The sequence below is a fragment of the Saccopteryx bilineata genome, chromosome 4 (genome assembly GCF_036850765.1).
Source record: "Saccopteryx bilineata isolate mSacBil1 chromosome 4, mSacBil1_pri_phased_curated, whole genome shotgun sequence".
NCBI lineage: Eukaryota > Metazoa > Chordata > Mammalia > Chiroptera > Emballonuridae > Saccopteryx > Saccopteryx bilineata.
The window spans coordinates 55,758,112-55,779,073 of NC_089493.1; the positions used below are offsets into that span (position 1 = coordinate 55,758,112).

General features: G+C 47.9%; 1 protein-coding gene across 6 annotated transcripts in view; it reads left to right on the top strand.

Moving 5' to 3' along the window:
- DAPK2 (death associated protein kinase 2) overlaps positions 1–20,962 on the top strand; it is a 135,010-nt gene that overhangs the window by 66,383 nt on the left and 47,665 nt on the right. For 3 of the 6 annotated variants that reach the window (XM_066274115.1, XM_066274110.1, XM_066274111.1), the window contains 2 exons: positions 12,137–12,358; positions 20,195–20,333. In XM_066274115.1, the coding sequence (XP_066130212.1) occupies positions 12,137–12,358; positions 20,195–20,333 (361 nt within the window). Of the gene's footprint in view, positions 1–10,586; positions 10,699–12,136; positions 12,359–20,194; positions 20,334–20,962 lie in introns of those variants that run through there. The other 3 variants (XM_066274112.1, XM_066274114.1, XM_066274113.1) reach the window with 3 other exon arrangements.

The following is a 20,962-nucleotide window of genomic DNA, read 5'->3' on the forward strand; positions in this document are numbered from 1 at the left end:
ACCAAGTTATCCTATTTCCTGGAATTTATCTCAAGGAAAGATAATCAGGGTTTTACACAAAGATTTTATACATAAGGGTATTTACAATGGTATTATTAATTATATAAAAAATAGAATTAATATAAATGTTCAAAATTAAGAATTTGCTTTAAAAACTACGATTTATCTGTATGGTGGGGTATTTTTAAAATTAGGGAGTAAAATGAATTTTTAAGTATGTGGGAAATATATTAAGTAGAGAATAAAAGAAGCAGTTTCCAAAATAGTGTATATGGTATCATCCCGATTACGTTAAAGAAATGAATAAACAAACAGAAAAGACTATAATATGCACTGAAAATAATCCCAAGACAGCAGACCCCAACATGATCACAATGATTATCTCAGGAAGCTTCTTTTGTGCTTTCTGTTTTCTTTCTTTTGCTATTTTAAATAATGTACATGCTCCTTTTATAATAAAAAATACCAACAATGTGTTCTTGTTAAAGCAAGTCTGCCAGTGCAGTTCTGCACTGAAGGCGGCTGTGGGTGACAGTCCCTTCAACACACTTTCTGCCACCACAGTTTAGATCTTTATTTCATGCTAACGCATGCCGAGCAGGCCCCGTGAGAGCTGTAAAGATGAGTAGGACAGTACCTACTCTGCAGGCTCTTAGGGGCTGGTTGGTGGTTAAGGGCTAAGATGGGTACCCAGGTCATTTCCTATAACAATACCTTTGGTGTTGGGTCTTTTCAGCATTTTGCTGGATGTGAAGATGGTACAGGGGCATCTTGTTGAGAATACCTGAGATCTGCTTTCCTTGCTCGAAGCCCTGATTTCTCTCTCTCTTTGGAAATTTATTTGATTAACATGTGACAGAGCCTGACCAGGCAGTGGCGCAGTGGATAGAGCATTGGACTGGGACGTGGAGGACCCAGGTTCAAAGCCCTGAGGTTGCTGGCTTGAGCACGGGCTCACCAGCTTGAGCACAGGGCCACTGGCTTGAGCATGGGATCACAGACATGACCCCATGGTCACTGGCTTGAGCCCAAGGTCGCTGGCTTGAGCAAGGGGTCACTCGCTCTGCTATAGGCCCCTGGTCAAGGCACATATTAGAAAGCAATCACTGAATAACTAAGGAGCTGCAATGAAGAATTGATGCTTCTCATCTCCTTTTCTTCCTGTCTGTCTGTCCCTATCTGTTCCTCTCTCTGACTCTCTCTCTCTGTCAATGTCAAAAACAACAACAACAACAAAATAAAAACACATGTGACAGAAATCTCAGTAGTCTGAACCCATGGCTGGGCCCTGTGCAGTGGGAAACTCAGAAACGACTCTGTATGTTTCTTATTGATTGATGTGACATACTGACCTGCGTCAGAGATTCCTAAGAGGGTGAGCTAGGATGAGGGTGGAGATTGACCTGAAAGAGGCATCTTGGTCTTACCTTTCATTTTTTGGATGTGGACACTGAGGCCCTGCAAGAGAAGTGAACTTGGAAGTTGGTGAGGTATCCAGGGTTCCGATCCCTGAGCTGTGCCCATAACATGTGGTCTTCCCCGTTCACAGCCCTCAGTGTTTGAGGGAGCTGATCTGTGGCATTGTCAAGCAATGGCAAGGAAACCAACTTGGGAAAAAAGTCCAAGTCACAGAAATTCTGAGAAACAGAGCGCATCCACCCTTGGATGGAAAATAGACTATATCAATGAAGACATTGCTACAGGCTCTCGGACATTAAGATCCAGGTGTGCAAAAGGGAATTGACAAAAAATAATAGTTTATGATTGTGCACACAACCACATTCACAAACACAGACACTCATAGTCTGTCCCATTTGCTTGGTATGAATTTTGGGAAAGTAGGAAGACCTTTTTATTTTCAAGTAGTTCCTCCAATTGCCCAGTGTGGGCTTAAACTTACCACAAATAAAGCCCCTCTTGGTCAAGGATGCTGTTAAAACATAAACCTGTTACTTTGGAATAAGGTCAGGTAACACTTGGGAATCCATGGTCACTTTATGCGAATTATGGAAAGATTGCCAGGAGGTCGTGGGCCAAGGGGAGGTGCAAAGCTCACAGGAGCCAGGCTGATACAGAACTCTGCACTGGAAGGGAGAGATCTGGCAAGTTGGGAGGGAAGTGTTATAGAAGATAAACTGCTCACTTCCCCATTTTATGAGGGATGACCCTGTACCCCCACAGTAATAGCAGAACCTCAGCCATCCTGCATTCTTCTGTCTTCTCTCTGCAGCATGAGCTCATGTTTAATGTCTCATCGGTAGGTCCAGCCTCCTGGGCTTTGGTCAGGCTTGGAAGGCCAATTGGCTTCACAATTGGGGGTGATGAGAAGGCTGTCTGACCCAACTGAGCGTTACTGGCTACTTGACTCCTTGTTCTCCTCCTCCCTCCACCCATAGAGAGGAGGGGAAAGGGCAAGTTTCTAGAACAGGGGTCCCCAAACTATGACCCGTGGGCGGCATGCAGCCCCTTAAGGCCATTTATCCGGCCCCCCGCCGCACTTCCAGAAGGGGCACCTCTTTCATTGGTGGTCAGTGAGAGGAGCATAGTTCCCATTTGTTGATTTAAATTTACTTGTTCTTTATTTTAAATATTGTATTTGTTCCCGTTTTGTTTTTTTACTTTAAAATAAGATATGTGCAGTGTGCATAGGGATTTGTTCATAGTTTTTTTTTATAGTCTGGCCCTCCAACAGTCTGAAGGACAGTGAACTGGCCTCCTGTGTAAAAAGTTTGGGGATCCCTGTTCTAAAGTGTTTCCTCAAGAAAGTAGCTACTTGACAGGGAGGAAGTGAGGCGGAGAGGTGGTGACTCTGGGCTCCACAGAACAGAGCCTTCGTGTACCATTCCCTGCCTGTCCAGCTGAGCAGTGTCCCCTTGCCTGTCTGAATCCAGCTTTTTCTTCCAGCCCTGGTCCAAATCCTGTAAGGCCCTCAAAGGCTTCCCCTGACTCCCCTCAGTCAGGATTTGCCCTTCCCTGCACTGAACTGCTGCAGCACCAACCATTTGCCCACTCACTTGACCCAGAGGCAGATATTTCTACACATCCAGAACACATTTCTTTTTCCATTAGTGTTTGTGCGATGTCCCCAGTTAACTGTAAGCCCTTCAAGTTGTGGGGTGAGTCCTGTTTATAGCACTTAGGACACTGATTGATAAATGAGGGATGGAGGATGAATTAGTGATTGAATGGATTGGTGAATGGACAGTTAGGTGGATGGGGTGGGTGGGCGGATGGTACCCGCTAAGCCCAGCACTTTCACAGTAACCTACATCATGTCAGTGTCTAGAATCCAGACTCTAGACTACGGGAAATACCAGAGGCCTCTGAGCTGTATTTTTAGTGAAAACTTTTCTCTATATAGCCAAAGCCAACTTAAATGGGGACCTAATTAATTTCAGACGTTGGACTTGTGAGCTCATGTTCATTTGACAACAGCATCAAAATGTGCTTATACTTAAAAATAGATTTGGAAAAGTAATCATACCTCAGCCCGACTTGGCTCTGCTCAACAATTTCTTCCGTTTTGTGCTTTAGGAGCTTTTTCTGGCATTAAAAAAAAAAAAGGTCAGAGGAAGGAAGTGAGCCTGCTGGACCAGGGAATTAAATGAGCTAACCTGTGAAAGCAGCAGCTACAGGCCTGCCCAGGCAGACACCTGTGATTTTGTGGACGGGGGCCATTATAGGTCAGGGTTCAGCTCCCTGGAGACTCCTGGTTCCTGATGCTTATCATACATGTATTCCTTATTGTTTACCCTGAGGTTGACTTGCTCAGAGTGACTTCTTGAAACACAAGAGAAGCATGCGGGCCCTGGCCATTCGGCTCAGTGGTAGAGCATTGGCCTGATGTGTGGATGTTCTGGGTTCTAGGCACACAGGAGAAGCACCCATCTGCTTCTCCGTTCCTCCCCCTCTTGTCTCTCTCTCTCTCTCTCTTTCCCTCCTGCAGCCATGGCTCCATTGGAGCAAGTTGGCCTCAGGCTCTGAGGATGGCTCCATGGTCTCTCTGCCTCAGGTACTAAGAAGAGCTTGGTTACTGAGCAATGGAGCAACGCCCTAGATGGGCAGCAATGCCCCAGATGGGGCAATGCCCCAGATTGCTCGGGGCACATATGGAAATCTGTCTCTACCTCCCCTCCTCTCAATGAATTTTTTAAAAAAGGGAGAAACACGAGTGTTTTCTCTTTCTCCTTTTTTTTTTTTTTTCATTTACAGTTTGAAACTGCTTTGTGATCATAGAAGAGTATGGCTGGTGTCCCCAAACTATGGACCGCGGGCCGCATGCGACCCCCTGAGGCCATTTATCTGGCCCCTCCTACACTTCTAGAAGGGGCACCTCTTTCATTGGTGGTCAGTGAGAGGAGCACTGTATGTGGCGGCCCTCCAATGGTCTGAGGGACAGTGAACTGGCCCCCTGTGTAAAATGTTTGGGGACCCCTGCATAGCGCATACTTCTCAAATTTTGTTCCCAGGAGCTCTTAGAATTCCATGAAGTCCCTTAACACATCATGAGGGTAGGCTGTGAATAGGTGGGCTCTGAGTGCCTCTCCTCAAATAGATGCATTGCTTTTCATTGGGTATACATATTGCGTTTCTTAGCAGAGAGAGGGTCCACACCTCAAATAAATTTAAAAACCATTGTCAGGAGAGAAAGGCACTGACAACGTGGTCAGGAGAAACAGGTTCATTAGACTGTGGGTCCTAGTCAGTAGCTGGGGGAAAAGGCCATTTGAATGGCTCTGGGTGCTCTTGTGTTTGCAGGCCTTGTGCTGATGTTTCTGTCTGCTTCAGAGTCTCCGCTCACCATGTGCTGGCCTGGACGCTGTGTCCCTGTCACTCTTTGCTTGCCTCCCTGGTTCCAGATGCGCTGCCCACCTGGCTTTTCATAAATTTTCACTCCTTACCCTCGTCTCTCTGGCCTGGGATCCTGACCTACTTTCTGCTCCAACTTTAGTAACTTTATATTTCTTCACTCTATTTTGGCTTCTTCCTGGATATCTAATCCCTTGTTTTCCCTGACTGCAGGTAACTGTCCCATAGTGTGTTCTGCCTTCCTGGATCCTGGCACCACCTGGGGACCTTGCTCTTCAGCTGCCACAGCCCTCCCCTGCACTGTCTACTTTTAAGCTGGGATCTGAGGATGGGGTTTCTTAGACTGAATGAGGTTCAAGAATACGCTGGGATTGAAAAATTGAGTACAGGATCCAGATGTGCTGAGCCAGTGGATGGAGAAAAAGAATAATTCACACTCAAGGAGAAATGAGAGTGTGCATAATGCTTTCACATGCCTGTCTCATGTCATTCTCAAGACAGCCTGGGGTTTTCTTATGTTTGTGTCACTACACACAAGGGAACTGAAGCTCAGAGTTATGTGATTTGCTAAAAGTTGTAGAGCTGGAAATAGAACTTCAAATCCTGGACTTGGATATAGGAGATCAGGAAACAGGTTGTTTACAAAGGCAGTGGGGGGAAGGATCTTGTTCGTGGGAACTAGGAGTGGCGTGGCTAGAGGATGAGGATGGATATATTAGAAAGGGGATGCAGATGAGGGTCAAAGGGCATCCACAGAGGCCCCACAGTCAAGCCTGGCCAGGCAGAGGAGTGAGCATAGGACCCGGTGACACCATTCAGACAGGCTGTTGCTGTAGCGTTTGGGGTTTGGGTCCTGTGGGATCAGCCCGATCTGGTTCCTGCTGACTATAGATTTGAGCTACTTCTGCCCGTGACTTTGAAACACATTAGCTGCAGATCTCATCACTTGGCCTGTGAGCTGCACCTGGGATGACCTTGACTGGAAGCTATTAAGCATTATCCCTGCCTGTGGCCCTGAAAACTTTCAGGGTAATTCCAGAGGACTCTATTCATTGTTCTCCAGGATGGGAAGGGGAACTGCTGTGACCACTGTGGGGAAGCAGGAGGGGGAACCTGGTCCCCACATCCTTCTGCCTTGGAAGACTTCCCATTTGATGCCTCTCCCTCACGTGGCGTCTCATCCCTGGGTATGCATTCTGTGAAGCTCTGCCTCGTCTCCACCTCAATAAATGGTGACTTTGGGGAAGTGACTAAAGTCATAGGCACGTTAGAGTTGACCGAGAAAGGGAATGAGTTAAGCCCATCTTACTCATAGACCTTTCAAGATACCTTTAACAGCCAGCACCTGGGAGGTTGCCAAAACACATCTGTTTGGCTGTGGCTTCCCATGGCAGGTGGTGACCAGTGGGCAGTAGGAGTGGTTTGCTCGATGCTGGCCATGGAAGTACATTATCTATTGAAAATTCAAAACCAATGATAAAATTGAATAAAGACCAGTCTGCTTTTTATTATCACCACGCACTGGCAAATTTAAACAATGTCAGTGACAAAAATGCCCCTCCCTTCTAGAGTGGACCCCTCTCCTCATTGCTCGATGCACCACCCCTGGTTAGTTACCTCAATGTCTCGCTGGAGCTGGAGTCAATAGGCATGATTTAGGTCCTAGCCCTGCAATCAGGGCCTGCTACCTGACCCAACTTACAAGTCACTTTACCTCCCTGAACCTTAGTTTTCTGATCTGTAAAATGAAATTACTTACAAATATTAATAGCATAAATATAAAATTAGCTTGTAAAAAGAAAAGTTGGGGCCCTGGCCGGTTGGCTCAGTGGTAGAGCGTCGGCCTGGCGTGCGGAAGTCCCGGGTTCGATTCCCGGCCAGGGCACACAGGAGAAGCGCTCATCTGCTTCTCCACACCTCCCCCTCTCCTTCCGCTCTGTCTCTCTCTTCCCCTCCTGCAGCCAAGGCTCCGTTGGAGCAAAGATGGCCCGGGCACTGGGGATGGCTCCTTAGCCTCTGCCCCAGGCGCTAGAGTAGCTTGGTCACGACAGAGCGACGCCCCGGATGGGCAGAGCATTGCCCCCTGGTGGGCGTGCCGGGTGGATCCCAGTCAGATGCATGTGGGAGTCTGTCTGACTGCCTCCCCATATCCAGCTTCAGAAAAATCCAAAAAAAAAAAAAAAAAAAAGAAAAGTTGGGTGTGTTGTAATAGCCACATTGTTATACAAAATCCAAATGGTGTGAGATTTGGGTTATATCTGGGTTACTTCCTTTTGGTATTGAAGAATTTGGGGGCATTCTTCCATGAAGCTCAGGAGTGGTGCTAGAGACACCATTTTTGGTGCCGAGGAGCTGTTCTTTTTTCTTTTCTCTTCTCTTTTCTTTTCTCTTCTCTTCTCTTTCCTTTTCTTTTTCTTTCTTTCTTTCTTTCTCTCTTTTTTAAGTGAGAAGAAGAGAAGCAGAGAGACAGAGTCCCACATGCACTTCGACCCAACCAGATGCACCCAGCAAGCCTCCTATGGGGCGATGCTCTGCCCCTCTGGGGCATTGCTCCATTGCTCGGCAACTGAGCTATTTTTAGCTCCTGAAGTGAGGCCATGGAGCCATCCTCAGTGCTAGAGGCTAACTCAGTGGAACCAATCGAGCCATGGCTGCAGGAGAGGAAGAGAAAGAGAGAGAGAGAGAGAGAGAGAGAGAGAGAGAGAGAAGGGGGAGGAGGAGGGGTAGAGAAGCAGATGGTTACTTCTCCTGTGTGCCCTGAATGGGAATCAGACCGGGACATCCACAAGACCAGCCGATGCTCTACCACTGAGCCAACTGGCCAGGGTCTGGGGAGCTGTTCTAAGTTTACTCCTTATCATGTGGTTCCAGGGCAAACAACAGGAGACCCTCATGGGATGCCTGCCTTGGCTCTGCTGAGTTCTGGAATGAGGCCCATCTGTCTCATTCTCTACAGAGCCCGCTCTGTCCTCCCAGGTTGCTAAGTGAGTGAGGAGCTGAGCCCTCCACCTGGGGAGTGAGCTGTGTTCCTGACTTAATTGCACGATGATGCTCTGGCAGGAGCAGGGAAGGTAGTTTCTGGAACTTGTGGATTTACTGCCATCCTGCGTGACTTTTGCAAGCCAGCCTCGGGTGCAGAGTTCCTCCCTTTGGACAGTGCTGGGTGGTAAAGTCCTCTCTCAGGCAGGATCTTGTGATTCCCTTGCCAACTCTGTGAGATGCACAGGCCAGGTTTTCTCCCCCATCTGACAAGGGAGGAAACTGAGGCCCTGGGAGTTGAACAGGCTGCCCAGGGTAATGGCCAGTTAGTGGTAGGGCTTTAACTAAAACAAGTCTATGGACACCAGCCCAGAGATAGGAATTTGGAGAATGAAGCCCTCATTTCTGTCCTGAGTTGTCTCAGGCTCTTTGGAGCTTTCTAAGAGAAAGCTTTCTGAGGTGAGAACTCAGGTGGCAGGTAGAAAAACATGACCTGAGAAGGCAGCACCTTGTCCAAGTCCACGAAGATTTGATGGCCGGTCAGGACCAGGACCCGGGCCTCCTGACCATCAGCCCTTTGCTGCATTAGACCGGGGATTAGGTATTGACTCGCTATGGGGGGCGGGGGATGTGCATGTTTTGCATATGTGCATCACTGTTTCAGGATTCCCATAACTTTTGAATTAGCGTTGGAATGATCTCCATTAAAAAGATTGGATGGCTCCCTTCTGTTCCCTGTCTGGATGACACCCTGGGTGGCTCTGTTCTAACCTTAGAGGGGCCCTCACTGTCACTGTTTTCACCTGCCCATGAGTCTGCTGGTGCTGTGTGGCAGGCATAACAGAGCAACCTCAGGTCTGGCCTTTGTGTGTCTGCTCTGGGTGCAGTGACCAGGGCATGCCTGAATGCCAACTTCTGCTCCTGTTACGCCTCAAAGGCCAGGGTCATCTTCTGCCTTGACTTGCAAATAAACATTGGGGCAGTTAGATTGAGGACCCCTCAAGCAAGAGCTATGCTGGTGGAAAAGGCAGCCTTCCCTCCCTCTTTCCCTTTCTCCCTCCCTCGTCAAATCGAAGAACTCAAGGAGAAGGTTGGGAAAAGGACAAGGAACAATATGAGTAACAGCTCTGCAATGTCGTCTCCTGTAAAGTGGAGATATTTGGAGAACTGTTGGAAGTTGGTGTTTCCCGGCCTGGCTGGACATCAGAGTCACCAGAGAACTTTGAAGTACAGGAAGTCCTCACTTAACATCACTGACAGATTCTACAACTTTAAGTCAAATAACATATAAAGAAACCAATTTTACTATAAGCTAATTGATGCAAACAAGAGTTAAATTTCAATAGCATCTCATCATTTGTTACAATGAAATGACATTATTCAAGGACCTGCTACATGTTCATTCCCAGACTGCAGCCCAGACCCAGAGATCAGAATCTCTGGAGAGGGGACCCAGGCACCAGGAGTTTTGAATTCCCCACACAATTCCAAGGTGCAATGAGAGCTGGGAACCAGTGCTCTAAGGATGAAAAGAATTGGCTAATTGTTTAGAACATAAATATTCCCACAACTGGAAGCCTATGGGAATCACTGGGGGTGGGGAGCTCTTAAAATAATGCTGATTCCCTGGCCACACATCGCAGACTATTTAAATCAGTGAATTATGTGTCTAATGCTTCTCGCTCAGCCTTCACATGAGCCACAAACTAGTAGTCATGATAGCTACCATGTATCAGTACTGACTATGGGCCAGCATTACAGATATTTCCAGTCTTCACTATTCCCATTTCACAGATGAGGAAACTGATACTCAGAGCAGATAGTCTCTTGCCCCAGGTGACAGTGTAAGTTCCTGAACCAGACCTGTCTGACCTTGAAGCCTGCTGTCACTGCCAAAGCCTCGTGGGGGCTGGCCCTGGTGATGCACATTCCACTCTTCCCAGTAACATCCCAAGGAGAGAGGAAACCCAGCAAGTGGCCTTGGCTCTCTTGAAGCTCCCTGGGCAGGTTGAGTGGAGGACCCCATCCTCATGAAGAGAGGGAAGAGGGGTCCTGTCGCCTGGACTCTGTGTTGGTCGCCCACTCCTAAAAGACCTCTGCACCTGCAGCCTGAGCCCCAGCCACCTCCTGCTGCCATAGCTGCTCTCACAAAGAGAAAGCTCAACCAGGAAAAGCAAACACTCATTTGCGTTTTGAGAGCTGGAGGAATTTTTTCAGGCATGTGATGTAGAAAAATGTCTTTGTTTCCCTCATGAAAATAAGAGGAAGCTATGTCAAGGTCACCTGAAATATTTATTTCTGCTTTATAAAAACCCTGCGCCTCTATCTCTGTGCTCTGTAATCTTAAACAAATTGCTTAAAATTCTTAAGTTTTGGTTTCTCATTGGTCAACTGGAAAGAGGGAGCTGTCTGCCCTCAGGACTGCTGATGCCAGGCCACTTGAGGTATCAGAGAGAGAGAGAGAGGAGAGGAGCGTGGCCATCCTGACGCTGAGACTCACAGCTGCCTGCACTGGAAGCTTTGTCAAGTGTTTGCTGGCACCCACTAAAGGACCTGATGTCCCCAAGGCCCAGAGTGGTTCCAAGTCACCAGCTGTGTTAGAGATCTTACTGAATGTGTTCACTCTGGCTTTGGGAGGACTGGCTTCGTTCCACCTGCGTCAGCCGGCGTGTGGACAGCCAAGGCAATACTGGGGCTTAAGTAGCCGAAACTTTAATGTTAGTGGACAATGTAGCATCAATTGGGCTCCAACAAGCCTTCTGCCCAGCCCAGCCACCGGGGCCCTCTCCCTCCCCAGAGATCCCTCTGTACCTATTGTCTGGGTCTTTGGTCCCTGCCCTTTACTGCCCAGCACAGATGCCCAGCCAGCACTGAGTGAATGGAAGATGTGTGTCTGGTGACATCTCTAAGGTGGTTGCCATAGCATGTTGGCATATTTATATCTTGCTTGTTCTACTTGACTTCTGTTATTTTATTTTTTCTTTGGTCACTTAGGTTTATTTTGCAGATTGCCTCACTGAGAATTATTCTAGTAATGGAAAGATTCAGATGAGATGTAAATCCCCAGAGCATTTCATCATGTAACTCTTACCCCAGAACCACTAAGAGAACACATCTCAAACGTGGTGTGTGGTGGCCCCTTATTAAGCCATTAGGCTTAACCTAAGACTTTCTGAGTTTTATCTCAAGCAGTGGGTATTGTGGGTGGCAAGAAGACATGGGGCAATGGTGTAATATTGTGGAAGGGGAGTGGGAGGATCCCCAGGAGGGGTGGCCCCTGGGCAGTCTCTAGGGACGTAGAGCTGTCCCCACTGGTTGCCTGGACCGAGACGGCAAAGCAGAGGCTGCCGCCCTTCCCTGTGGGGTGGGAGCACCTGGGAGGCCAGCCTAGGGCTGCCTGCTGCTCTGGCATGGACACACTTTAAGGGTGCTGTCTTGGTCCACAGAGTGAAGGATTTCCATGCCAAGCCCCGACTCCTGTATCTTAGAGGCTTTGCTGGCAGTGGGCTAGGTGTTCATCTCTGAAGCTTGGCTTCGCCACTGACTCTGTGATGGCCTCAGGAGAGTGACTTGACTTCTGTGCCTCATTTTTCAAACATTTTACAACTCTGTGGCCTCCACCGCCTTCTCACTGTGACGGACTCCCCCCCTGGTCGTTGACAGTGATGGGCCACCCCACCAAGCTCCCCACCGCCCAGCCTGCACAACTTCTTGCCTGTCTCTACGTTCAGTGCATTGTCCCTGTATTTGTCCAGTCCCCCTATTGTCTAGCTGCGTGGCTCATGTCAGGTAATTGAGATTTTATTTCATGGAAGGGGGCTGGGAGCAAAGGGTGAAAAACAAGAATATAGAGGTGTTTGTCACCTCAAAATTCCAAAGCGACAAATCGGTACTATTATCTAGATATAGGAGATTCAGCTGGATGATAGTTGTACTTGATAATGCCGGTCAGAAAAGCTTTTTCTTTTTAATCTTTGCCTTGCATAGTATAAACCACTGGACATTGTGATTTCATCTGGTGAATGCTAAATTGGGTTCTAGCTGAGGCTTTGAAATGGACAAGGCTGTATCGTTTTGATCAAACCAGTAACCTTTCAGGGCCTCAGTGTTCACGTCTGTACACTGAATAGGTTAGTACTAACATTCCTTCAGGATTCATGACAGAAGGGAAACCCAGGACCTGCCCCAGCTCAGCCACTGGTTGATGGCCAGGTGGGGATGCTGACTTGTGGTGGGATTTGTCCTGCCCTGGCAGAGTGGCTCTGAATTAGGGTGGCCTGGGGGCCGATAGGTCACTCCCTTGATGGCCACAGTGACACCCTAATTGTGTGAGCCTGTGTCTCCACAGCGGCCAGTTTGCCATTGTGAAGAAGTGCCGTGAGAAGAGCACCGGGCTGGAGTATGCTGCCAAGTTCATCAAGAAGCGGCAGAGCCGGGCCAGCCGGCGGGGCGTGTGCCGGGAGGAGATCGAGCGGGAGGTGAGCATCCTGCGGCAGGTGCTGCATGCCAACATCATCACGCTGCACGACGTCTTCGAGAACCGCACCGATGTGGTGCTCATCCTAGAGCTGTGAGTGGGCTGCCGGGACCTGTGGAGGGCAGCAGGGGTAGGAGGGGCGGCGGAAGCTCCAGCCTCAGGCCCCCGAGGGCAGCAGCAAGCAGACCTAAGCTCGGTCCAGAGGAGATGAAGGCAGTGGTGGGTGGTTTCCCTGTTACCCACAGCCTCCTTGGGCCAAAGCAGGGGCCAAGCAGCAGGGACAGTGGGCAACAGTCTAGGTCTGGCTTTCATTGGGCCCTGAGGATCAAAAGAAAAAAATGGCTGACGCCGGAGTCATTTCCTGGCTGACAAGCAGGTGGGAGGATGGAAGGGAGAGGGAAGAGGGGGGAGCAGGGGAGATTGTCAGGCAGGGGTCTGTTCTATGACCAAGGGAAGAGCAAACATCCTTCAGGCTCTGCGAAGCCCTTCTCCAGCCCTTTCCTGGAAAATCCACTGCATTTGTGCTGTGATGCCTTTATTGTTATAATAACTATCATTTAGAAAACCATGTGTTTCATGCTTGTCATCTGTTGAGGGAAGTGTCCTAACACAGAGAGGAGACTTTGCATTCTATGCCAAGCACATCTCTTACCTCATTTACTTCATATAATGATCCTTTCACACAGAGGCTCTTCTTAGCTCCATTTCACCAGCAGGAACACTGAGAGGCCAGGTCACTTAGCAGATCCGTTAGTCAGAAAGTGATGGGGCCAGTGTCACCAGATCGAACCAGATCCAAACTCTCAATAGTTGCCAGCCATAAGACAACTCTGAGATGATTTTATGAGAAGGAATTTTATCGCATGCTTGTAAGCAAGGAACACACTGGGGATTGCTCCCAGAATAGCGTGTTCCTCAAACAAACCCTCTGATCCATCTTTATTGGGAAAACCATCCATAAACATCAAGGTGAGCTTTGTCATTGCATGTATGTGTAGGTGGGGACATTCCAAGGCACGGCCAGTTAGAAAACATACACACATCACATGTTCAAAAATAGCGGAAAATCTCCACCTCTGGTTGGAGACTTTAGTATTATCATGAGAATATAATGAAGAAAGTTCATGAGGAGGTCAGAAGAGGGCCTTTCAAACTGTTTCAGCTGGTCTCAGGCGGTTTCAGCTGGTTCACCCTCTGGTCCTGCACAACATCCTGGGCTTGTTCCTGAAAACAGTTTAGACAACCATCAGCATTGGGGGTGGCAGTTGTTATGGAAGGAATTTTAGCTGAGTATGTCTTGGTCTTTCTGTGAAACTTAGCAAATACAAGATACGCCACACACAAACCATATAAAGTCTAGGCTAGGGTGATCTAAGTGGGGTTAGAGGTTAATCAAGGCAAAGTTATAAACTCTAAACAAAATGTTAATTTATGCTAGGCTATCTGATAGGCTACATATACAGGTTAGGTTACACCAGGACTTGAGTCCACACTGCACATGCAGCTAGATGGCTGTGAGCATGAGGGAGGAAGGCTTATGCTGGCCCATCCTGGTGGAATTTGGATAGGTGACACCAAGTTCTCAGGGGATGTCCCTCTTAGAGGTATCTCCACGGAGGGTTCCGGCAGATAAGAGAGTTTGAGTTGGGCTGTGGCACAGGTCACAGTGGCTGTGTCCAGTCAAGCAGCAAGACCTCTTGTTGAGAATGTCCTGAACCTTAGGCATGTATGCATAGGCCAGTTAGCAGAGGAGTAGTGACATTTGTTTCAGCAATCCTTGACTTTGTGACCCTGGGCAAAGTCACCTCATCCCCCTGAGCTTCAGATCTCATCTGTAAAGCAGGCAGCCATCCTTAACCTGCCTCCAGGTGGGGTGGATCACCTAGCATTTGAGGTCATTCTGATTTGAGAACTGTGCTCGGGTGTTGCCAGGATACAGATTTATGTGGCAGATGGGCATCTACGTGCTCTTGCATTTGATTCTTAAATCGTCGTCTGAATGTTTAAGTGCCTAGTGTTGCCCATGTTCTCCTTCTCCCAGTGTCCTCTGTATTTCTCCCGGGGACCTCTTAGCCAGTTGGACTAGTTGGTGTATGCAAGCCTAGTGGGTTCCTACAGTGTGGCCAGTCCAAGGTATGACATGCTCCAAGGCTAAGGGTCAGCAGTTGGCACACTGATTCCCAGGAGTGACAAGCCACCTTCACTGGGAAGGCCAGGCAACTTCTTGAAAAAGTCTATTATCTGCCTGACCTGTGGTGGCGCAGTGGGTAAGGCGTCAACCTGGAAACGCTGAGGTTGCCGGTTCAAAACCCTGGGCTTGCCTGGTCAAGGCACATATGGGAGTTGATGCTTCCTGCTCCTCCCCCCTTCTTTCACTCTCTCTCTTTCCCCCCTCTCTATAATGAATAAATAAAAAATCTTTAAAAAAAAAAAAAAAAAGAAAAAGTCTATTATCAAAAAACTTTACAGTGGCCCTGGCCGGTTGGCTCAGCGGTAGAGCGTCGGCCTAGCGTGCGGAGGACCCGGGTTCGATTCCCAGCCAGGGCACATAGGAGAAGCGCCCATTTGCTTCTCCACCCCTCCGCCACGCCTTCCTCTCTGTCTCTCTCTTCCCCTCCCGCAGCCAAGGCTCCATTGGAGCAAAGATGGCCCGGGCGCTGGGGATGGCTCTGTGGCCTCTGCCCCAGGCGCTAGAGTGGCTCTGGTCGCAACATGGCGACGCCCAGGATGGGCAGAGCATCGCCCCCTGGTGGGCAGAGCGTCGCCCCCTGGTGGGCGTGCCGGGTGGATCCTGGTCGGGCACATGCAGGAGTCTGTCTAACTGTTTCTCCCTGTTTCCAGCTTCAGAAAAATGCAAAACAAAACAAAACAAAACAAAAAAACAAACAAACAAAAAAAAAAACTTTACAGCAACTGAAGAGAAATTATACTGATAATCCCACCACCCAAACACAGCTATTTATGTTTCTTTTTTCCCTGTGTTTCCTCTCAAAAATCTTTTCTTTTTTTTTGTATACAATCACTATACTTGTAGAATTTCCAGCTCCACTTTTTCTTTAGTTAACATAATTCCATAAATAGCTTTTTCCCTTTTAACTGACTGAATCATGTTTCATTAAATTACATACCTGGCCCTGGCTGGTTGGATCAGTGGATAGAGCGTTGGCCAGGTGTGCGGATGTTCTGGGTTCAATCCCTGGTCAGGGCACACATGAGAAGCAACCATCTGCTTCTGTTCCCCCCTTCTGTTCTGCTTCTGTTCTTCTCCCCCTTCTCTCTCTCTTCCCTTCTCACAGCCAGTGGCTCGATTGGTTCGAGCGTCAGCCCCAGGCATTGAGGATAGCTTGGTTGATTCGAGTATCAGCCCCAGACAGGGGTTGCCGAATGGATCCCAGTTGGGGCGCACGTGGGAGTTTGTCTCACTGTTTTCCCTCCTCTCACTTAAAAATACTACATACCTATCTTTTCCTCTTGTTGGTCATTTGATTTTTATTTTCCAGCTTTTAATCATTACAAATTTCACTGCTATAAAACAGTTTTCTTCCCATAATCCCCCCCCCCCCCCATTTTTGTCTTGTCACATAGCCTTCACGTCATGTCAAGGGCTTTGGGTGACTGGACACATCCACATTACCATGATATTCTTTTACATTTCTGCAGCATTCCCTTTAAGGTAGGAATGGTAAGATGTGCCCAAGGTCACAGCCTCACAGGACCCAGCAGGGGCTGGGAATATTAAAAAGCAAGGGCTGCTGGCTTGTCTGTGTTTCAGAGGAGGCCCTGTGGATTGAGAAATTTGCAAAGGGCTCTAGACAGGTCTCTTGCAAATGCCAAGGCTTGAGTTCTGTAAGATCTAGACTAGTCTATGTCATGTTTATATTTTAATTTTTTTCTTTCCTTTGTTCTTTTATTTACCTATCTTCTATGGAATGTTTTTTCTTTTGCTGTGGAAGCAAAAGATAATCCAGCTGGGGAGAGAGACAGACAGATAATGACAGCCAGTGGGCTGAGGGCATGGGTGCTGCTGAGCAGGGATGTCAGAGGACCTGCCCAGTGTTCGGGTGGCTTTGAGCTTGCCTTTCACCTCAGCAACTCCAGTTTTAAACGTGGTGAACTGGAGCTGAGAAGATGTGTCTGAATCATGGTTCTGCCGCTTACTAGCTGTGTGACCTTGGGCCAGTCATTTGCTCTTGGGGGGTCTCAGTTTCCTCAGTTAGGAAATCAGGACAGAAGTTCCATCTATCCCTCAGGGATGTGAGTCTCAAGGGAAAGAATGCTTGAGGAAGCACATGGCACAGGTGGCAAACTCTAAACTCTATATCAGTCCCTCCGCCACGGTTACCCCGGTCCAATGATGTAGTACATGGTATTTACTCAAGGACTTGATTGAGGATCTCAGAGCACTTGCTCAATTTTACAAGATTCTTCCCACTTCTCCCCTCCAAAGGGGGCCATTAGACTTTTTTTTCTTGTTTCCATTTTACAAGAAGAAAAGATGGGCTCTGGAACTCTCAAATTCCCCATCCTAAGGTGAAGGTCGAGTCTTTGTTGCGGAAGGACTGGGGCCACCCTTCTGGCCCTGTGACCTGGGCCTGTGAAACAGACTCAGGCTTACTCCTTCAGCAACTGTGAGGGTGCTCCAGTTCCAGCACCGGCCCCAGGTGGGGGATGGAGCAGAGGATGGCCTCATCCATGAGGTGCATGGAAAAATAGTGCACCAGCCTTGTCCAAACACCCAGGTAGCCACTGGGGGCCATGTCCAGCTCACTCTGAGTAGAGGGCAACTCTCCCAGACAATACACTCACATGTGCCATCTTATCTCATCGTCTCTTTGCCCTTCCCCCTCCCCCTTCTCTCTTTACTGCCCCCCCCCAATGTTTACTCAGCATCTGTTATGTGGTAAACACTAAACATAAGGATGAGTATCTAACTCATGGTTTCTGCCCTTGAGAAGCTCACATCCCAACAGGAACATGTACGTCTGACATTTGTCCATTTACTTAAAGGAGATGGTTTTAGCTCCATTTGACAGTAAGACCGAGGTGGAGAGTGACTTGCTAGGAAGTGCAGGAGCAGCATTGCAGCAGGCCTTCTCCTGCCCTCCAAAGCCGGCCATGCACAGAGCCTTACGCCACACGTGTCCCACGCTCATCGTGTCCCACGCCCATCGTGTCCCACGCTCATCCCGTCTCTGGGCCTTTGCTTGTGCTGTTTGCCTGCTGTCACACCTGTTCTCATTCTCTGCTTCCTCCATCCAGGCCCTGCCCAAGACTCACTGTGTCCCAGCACCTTCTCCAGCACCTGATTCTGTGCCAACCACATGTAACCAAAAAATAACATCATAACACAGTCCCCATGGATGGAGTGCTTTCATGTGCCTGTCACTGTGCCAAGAACCCTGCTCAGTGCTCTGCTAATTTGCTCATCAGAACAGCCTAGCATGTAGACGTTCTCATTATCCCCAAGGTCTAAGAGACATTGCTGAGAATTAGGGTAACTAGTCCCAGTCATATGCTAGTGCGTGGGGACAACATTAGACAGTAGCTGGGGCTTGGACATGGTCTTGACCATGCACGCCCTTGCTGGGATACCTTGCATGGCCACTTCCCCTCTTGTAGGCTTCAGTTTCCTCATCTGTTATGGAAGAACTTCCGTTGGTGATAGACATGTGAGAGGCTGACTGAGGGAGAACATGGGAACTCCTCCTTTGGAAGTTAGCTATTATAGAGAATTCAAACATGTACAAAAGTAGAAAAAAATAGTGTAAAGAACCCTCACATGCCTGCCCATCACCCAAAACATTTTCATATTATTAAATTTAAAATATTGAATTTAAAATGTTTTAAATATTTTAAAGCAAATCTCAGACATCGTGTCATTTTACATGTAAATATTTTTTAGTATGTATCTCTAACTGATGGTGTTTTTTTGTTGTTGTTTTTTTTTTTTGTATTTTTCTGAAGCTGGAAACAGGGAGAGACAATCAGACAGACTCCCGCATGCGCCCGACCGGGATCCACCTGGCACGCCCACCAGGGGGCGATGCTCTGCCCACCAGGGGGCGATGCTCTGCCCCTCCAGGGCGTCGCTCTGTTGCGACCAGAGCCACTCTAGCGCCTGGGGCAGAGGCCGAGGAGCCATCCCCAGTGCCCGGGCCATCTTTGCTCCAATGGAGCCTTGGCTGCGGGAGGGGAAGAGAGAGACAGAGAGGAAGGGGGGTGGGTGGAGAAGCAAATGGGTGCTTCTCCTATGTGCCCTGGCCGGGAATCGAACCTGGGACTTCTGCACGCCAGGCCGACGCTCTACCCCTGAGCCAACCGGCCAGGGCCTGATGGTGGTTTTTAATGATGTATTTATTACACCTGACTGAACTGTGCAGCTGGGCCTTGGGACCACCAAGGCTGTCTATGCTCCAGCAAGTAGTGATGTTCCCCAATGAACCCAAAGATATCTTTTTACAGTTGTTTTACTTGAATTAGCATCCCAATGCATTTGTTTTTTTGTGTGTGCCTCTTTTATCCTACAGCCCTCTCCTTCCCCCTCTTTTTTGATGCCAGTGATTTGTTGGAAAAAACTAAATCTTTTGTTTTGATTGTCTCAGTCTGGATTTGGCTTAGTCCTTCCTCCTGGTGTCATTGTTATATTTTTAAAATTTTTATTTATTGATTTTAGCAAGAGGAGAGAGTGAGAAAGACAGGAGGAGCAGGAAGCATCAACTCGTAATAGTTGTTTCTCATATGTGCCTTGATTGGGCAAGCCCAGGGTTTCAAACCTGCGACCTCAGCATTCCAGGTCAATGCTTTATCCACTGCGCCACCACAGGTCAGGCTTCCTCGTGGTGTTATTTAACATGTCCCTCTATCTCCAGTATTTCCTGTGAACCAGAAGTGAGCTTTAAATTAGATACCCTTCTTATTGGCATTGTTCAGTAGAAACATGATTCAAACCATACATGCAATTTTAGATTTTTTTTCAGTTAGGCACATGATTAAGAAGTAAAAATACTTCTTAAGTATTAATTGTGCATTAATTGTAATAATATTTTATTTAACTCAATATATGCAAAATATTTTAAACATGTATTCAATATAAACATCACTAATGAGCTGCTGTGCATTCTTCAAAACCCAATGGACAAGTATGCGATGCTTACGGCATATCTCAATTCATTAGCAATGCAATGATTAAGGTGAAATGCAATCCTACCAAAGGAATACAGTTGTGTTTAGAAGAAAATATTTTACATCACTTCAGTTTGTTAATTAAAATGAGTTAAAATAAAATAAAATTTCAAATTCAGTTCCTCAGTTGCACTAGCCATATTTCAAATGCTCAATAGCCACTTGTTTTTTATAGTTTTTAGAGATGAATATAATTACTGAGTCTTTTATGTTTAAATTAGGGACCTTTGAAGAGCCCATCTTTTATAAAATCAAAGCAAGGGGCTTTAGGGGCCATCTTACTGGATCTACTCATTTTGCAGGGGAGGAAACTGAGTCCTGCCTGGAGGGGGGAAGTGAGTTGTCCCAGGTCAGTGGCAGGGTTAGATTGGAACCTAGGTCTCCAGTTTTGGGCGTAGCATATTATGTTACTCTTTGTCATCTTACAGCACTTGCTTCTGTCCTCTGCCACCTCAGTCATATGTAGGGGAAAGGGGTGACTCCCAGGGTAACCAGGGACCTGGGCCTAGAGCGTGAGCAGAGGCCTTTCTGGTGACATCCTCATGATGGTTTTCGCCTTGTAATCCAAAGGGAAGGACACACAAATAGAAGCAAAGTCAGCCCCTGGTGCTGACTGGACAAAGCCCCAGAGATGGGTGAGGGGATCCTGCCACACAGGGTGCTCAGGGGTCAGGGGCAGGAGCTGCAGCCATTGGCCTGGGCTCATGACACATGGGCTGACTGGGCCCTTCCACTGGTATCTTGCAGAGTGTCCGGAGGAGAGCTCTTTGACTTTCTGGCCCAGAAGGAGTCACTGAGTGAGGAAGAGGCCACCAGCTTCATTAAGCAGATCCTGGACGGGGTGAACTACCTTCACGCCAAGAAAATCGCTCACTTTGATCTCAAGGTCAGTGAGGATATGTGCGGGGAAAGAATTGATTAAGAATGGGGCCAGTATCTTCCGATGTCATTGCCAAGAGGGGTCAGTGTCTATATGATCCTCCTTCCTTATTGTACAGTTGACAATGCTGAGCTCCTGGGAAAGAGGTGATACCATGAAAGTGTCCACCTCCCCAGTTTCATTGACTATATTAGGAATTCTTCACATAGGCAACTACAAGAAGCTTCTTGACTCTGGCCAATTTGCTCAGTGGCTAGAGCATCAGCCCAGCATGCAGATGTCCTGGGGTTGATCCCCGGTCAGGGCACACAAGAGAAGCTACCATCTGCTTCTCTTCCCCTCCCTCTCCCTCACCTCTCTCTCTTCCTTTCTCACAGCCAGTGGCTCAATTGGTTCAAGCGTTGGCCCAGGCATTGAGGATAGCTGGGTTGATAAGAGCATTGGCCCCAGATGGGGGTTGCCAGGTGAATCCCTGTCAAGGTGAATGTGAGAGTCTGTCTCTGTATTTCCCTTCCTCTCACTTAAAAATAAAATAAAATTTAATTTAATTTAAAAGAAAGAAAGAAAGAAAAAGAAAGAAGCTTCTTAACCAGACCACAGGTACCTTACCTCTTTCAGGAGTAGGTGGGGTGTAA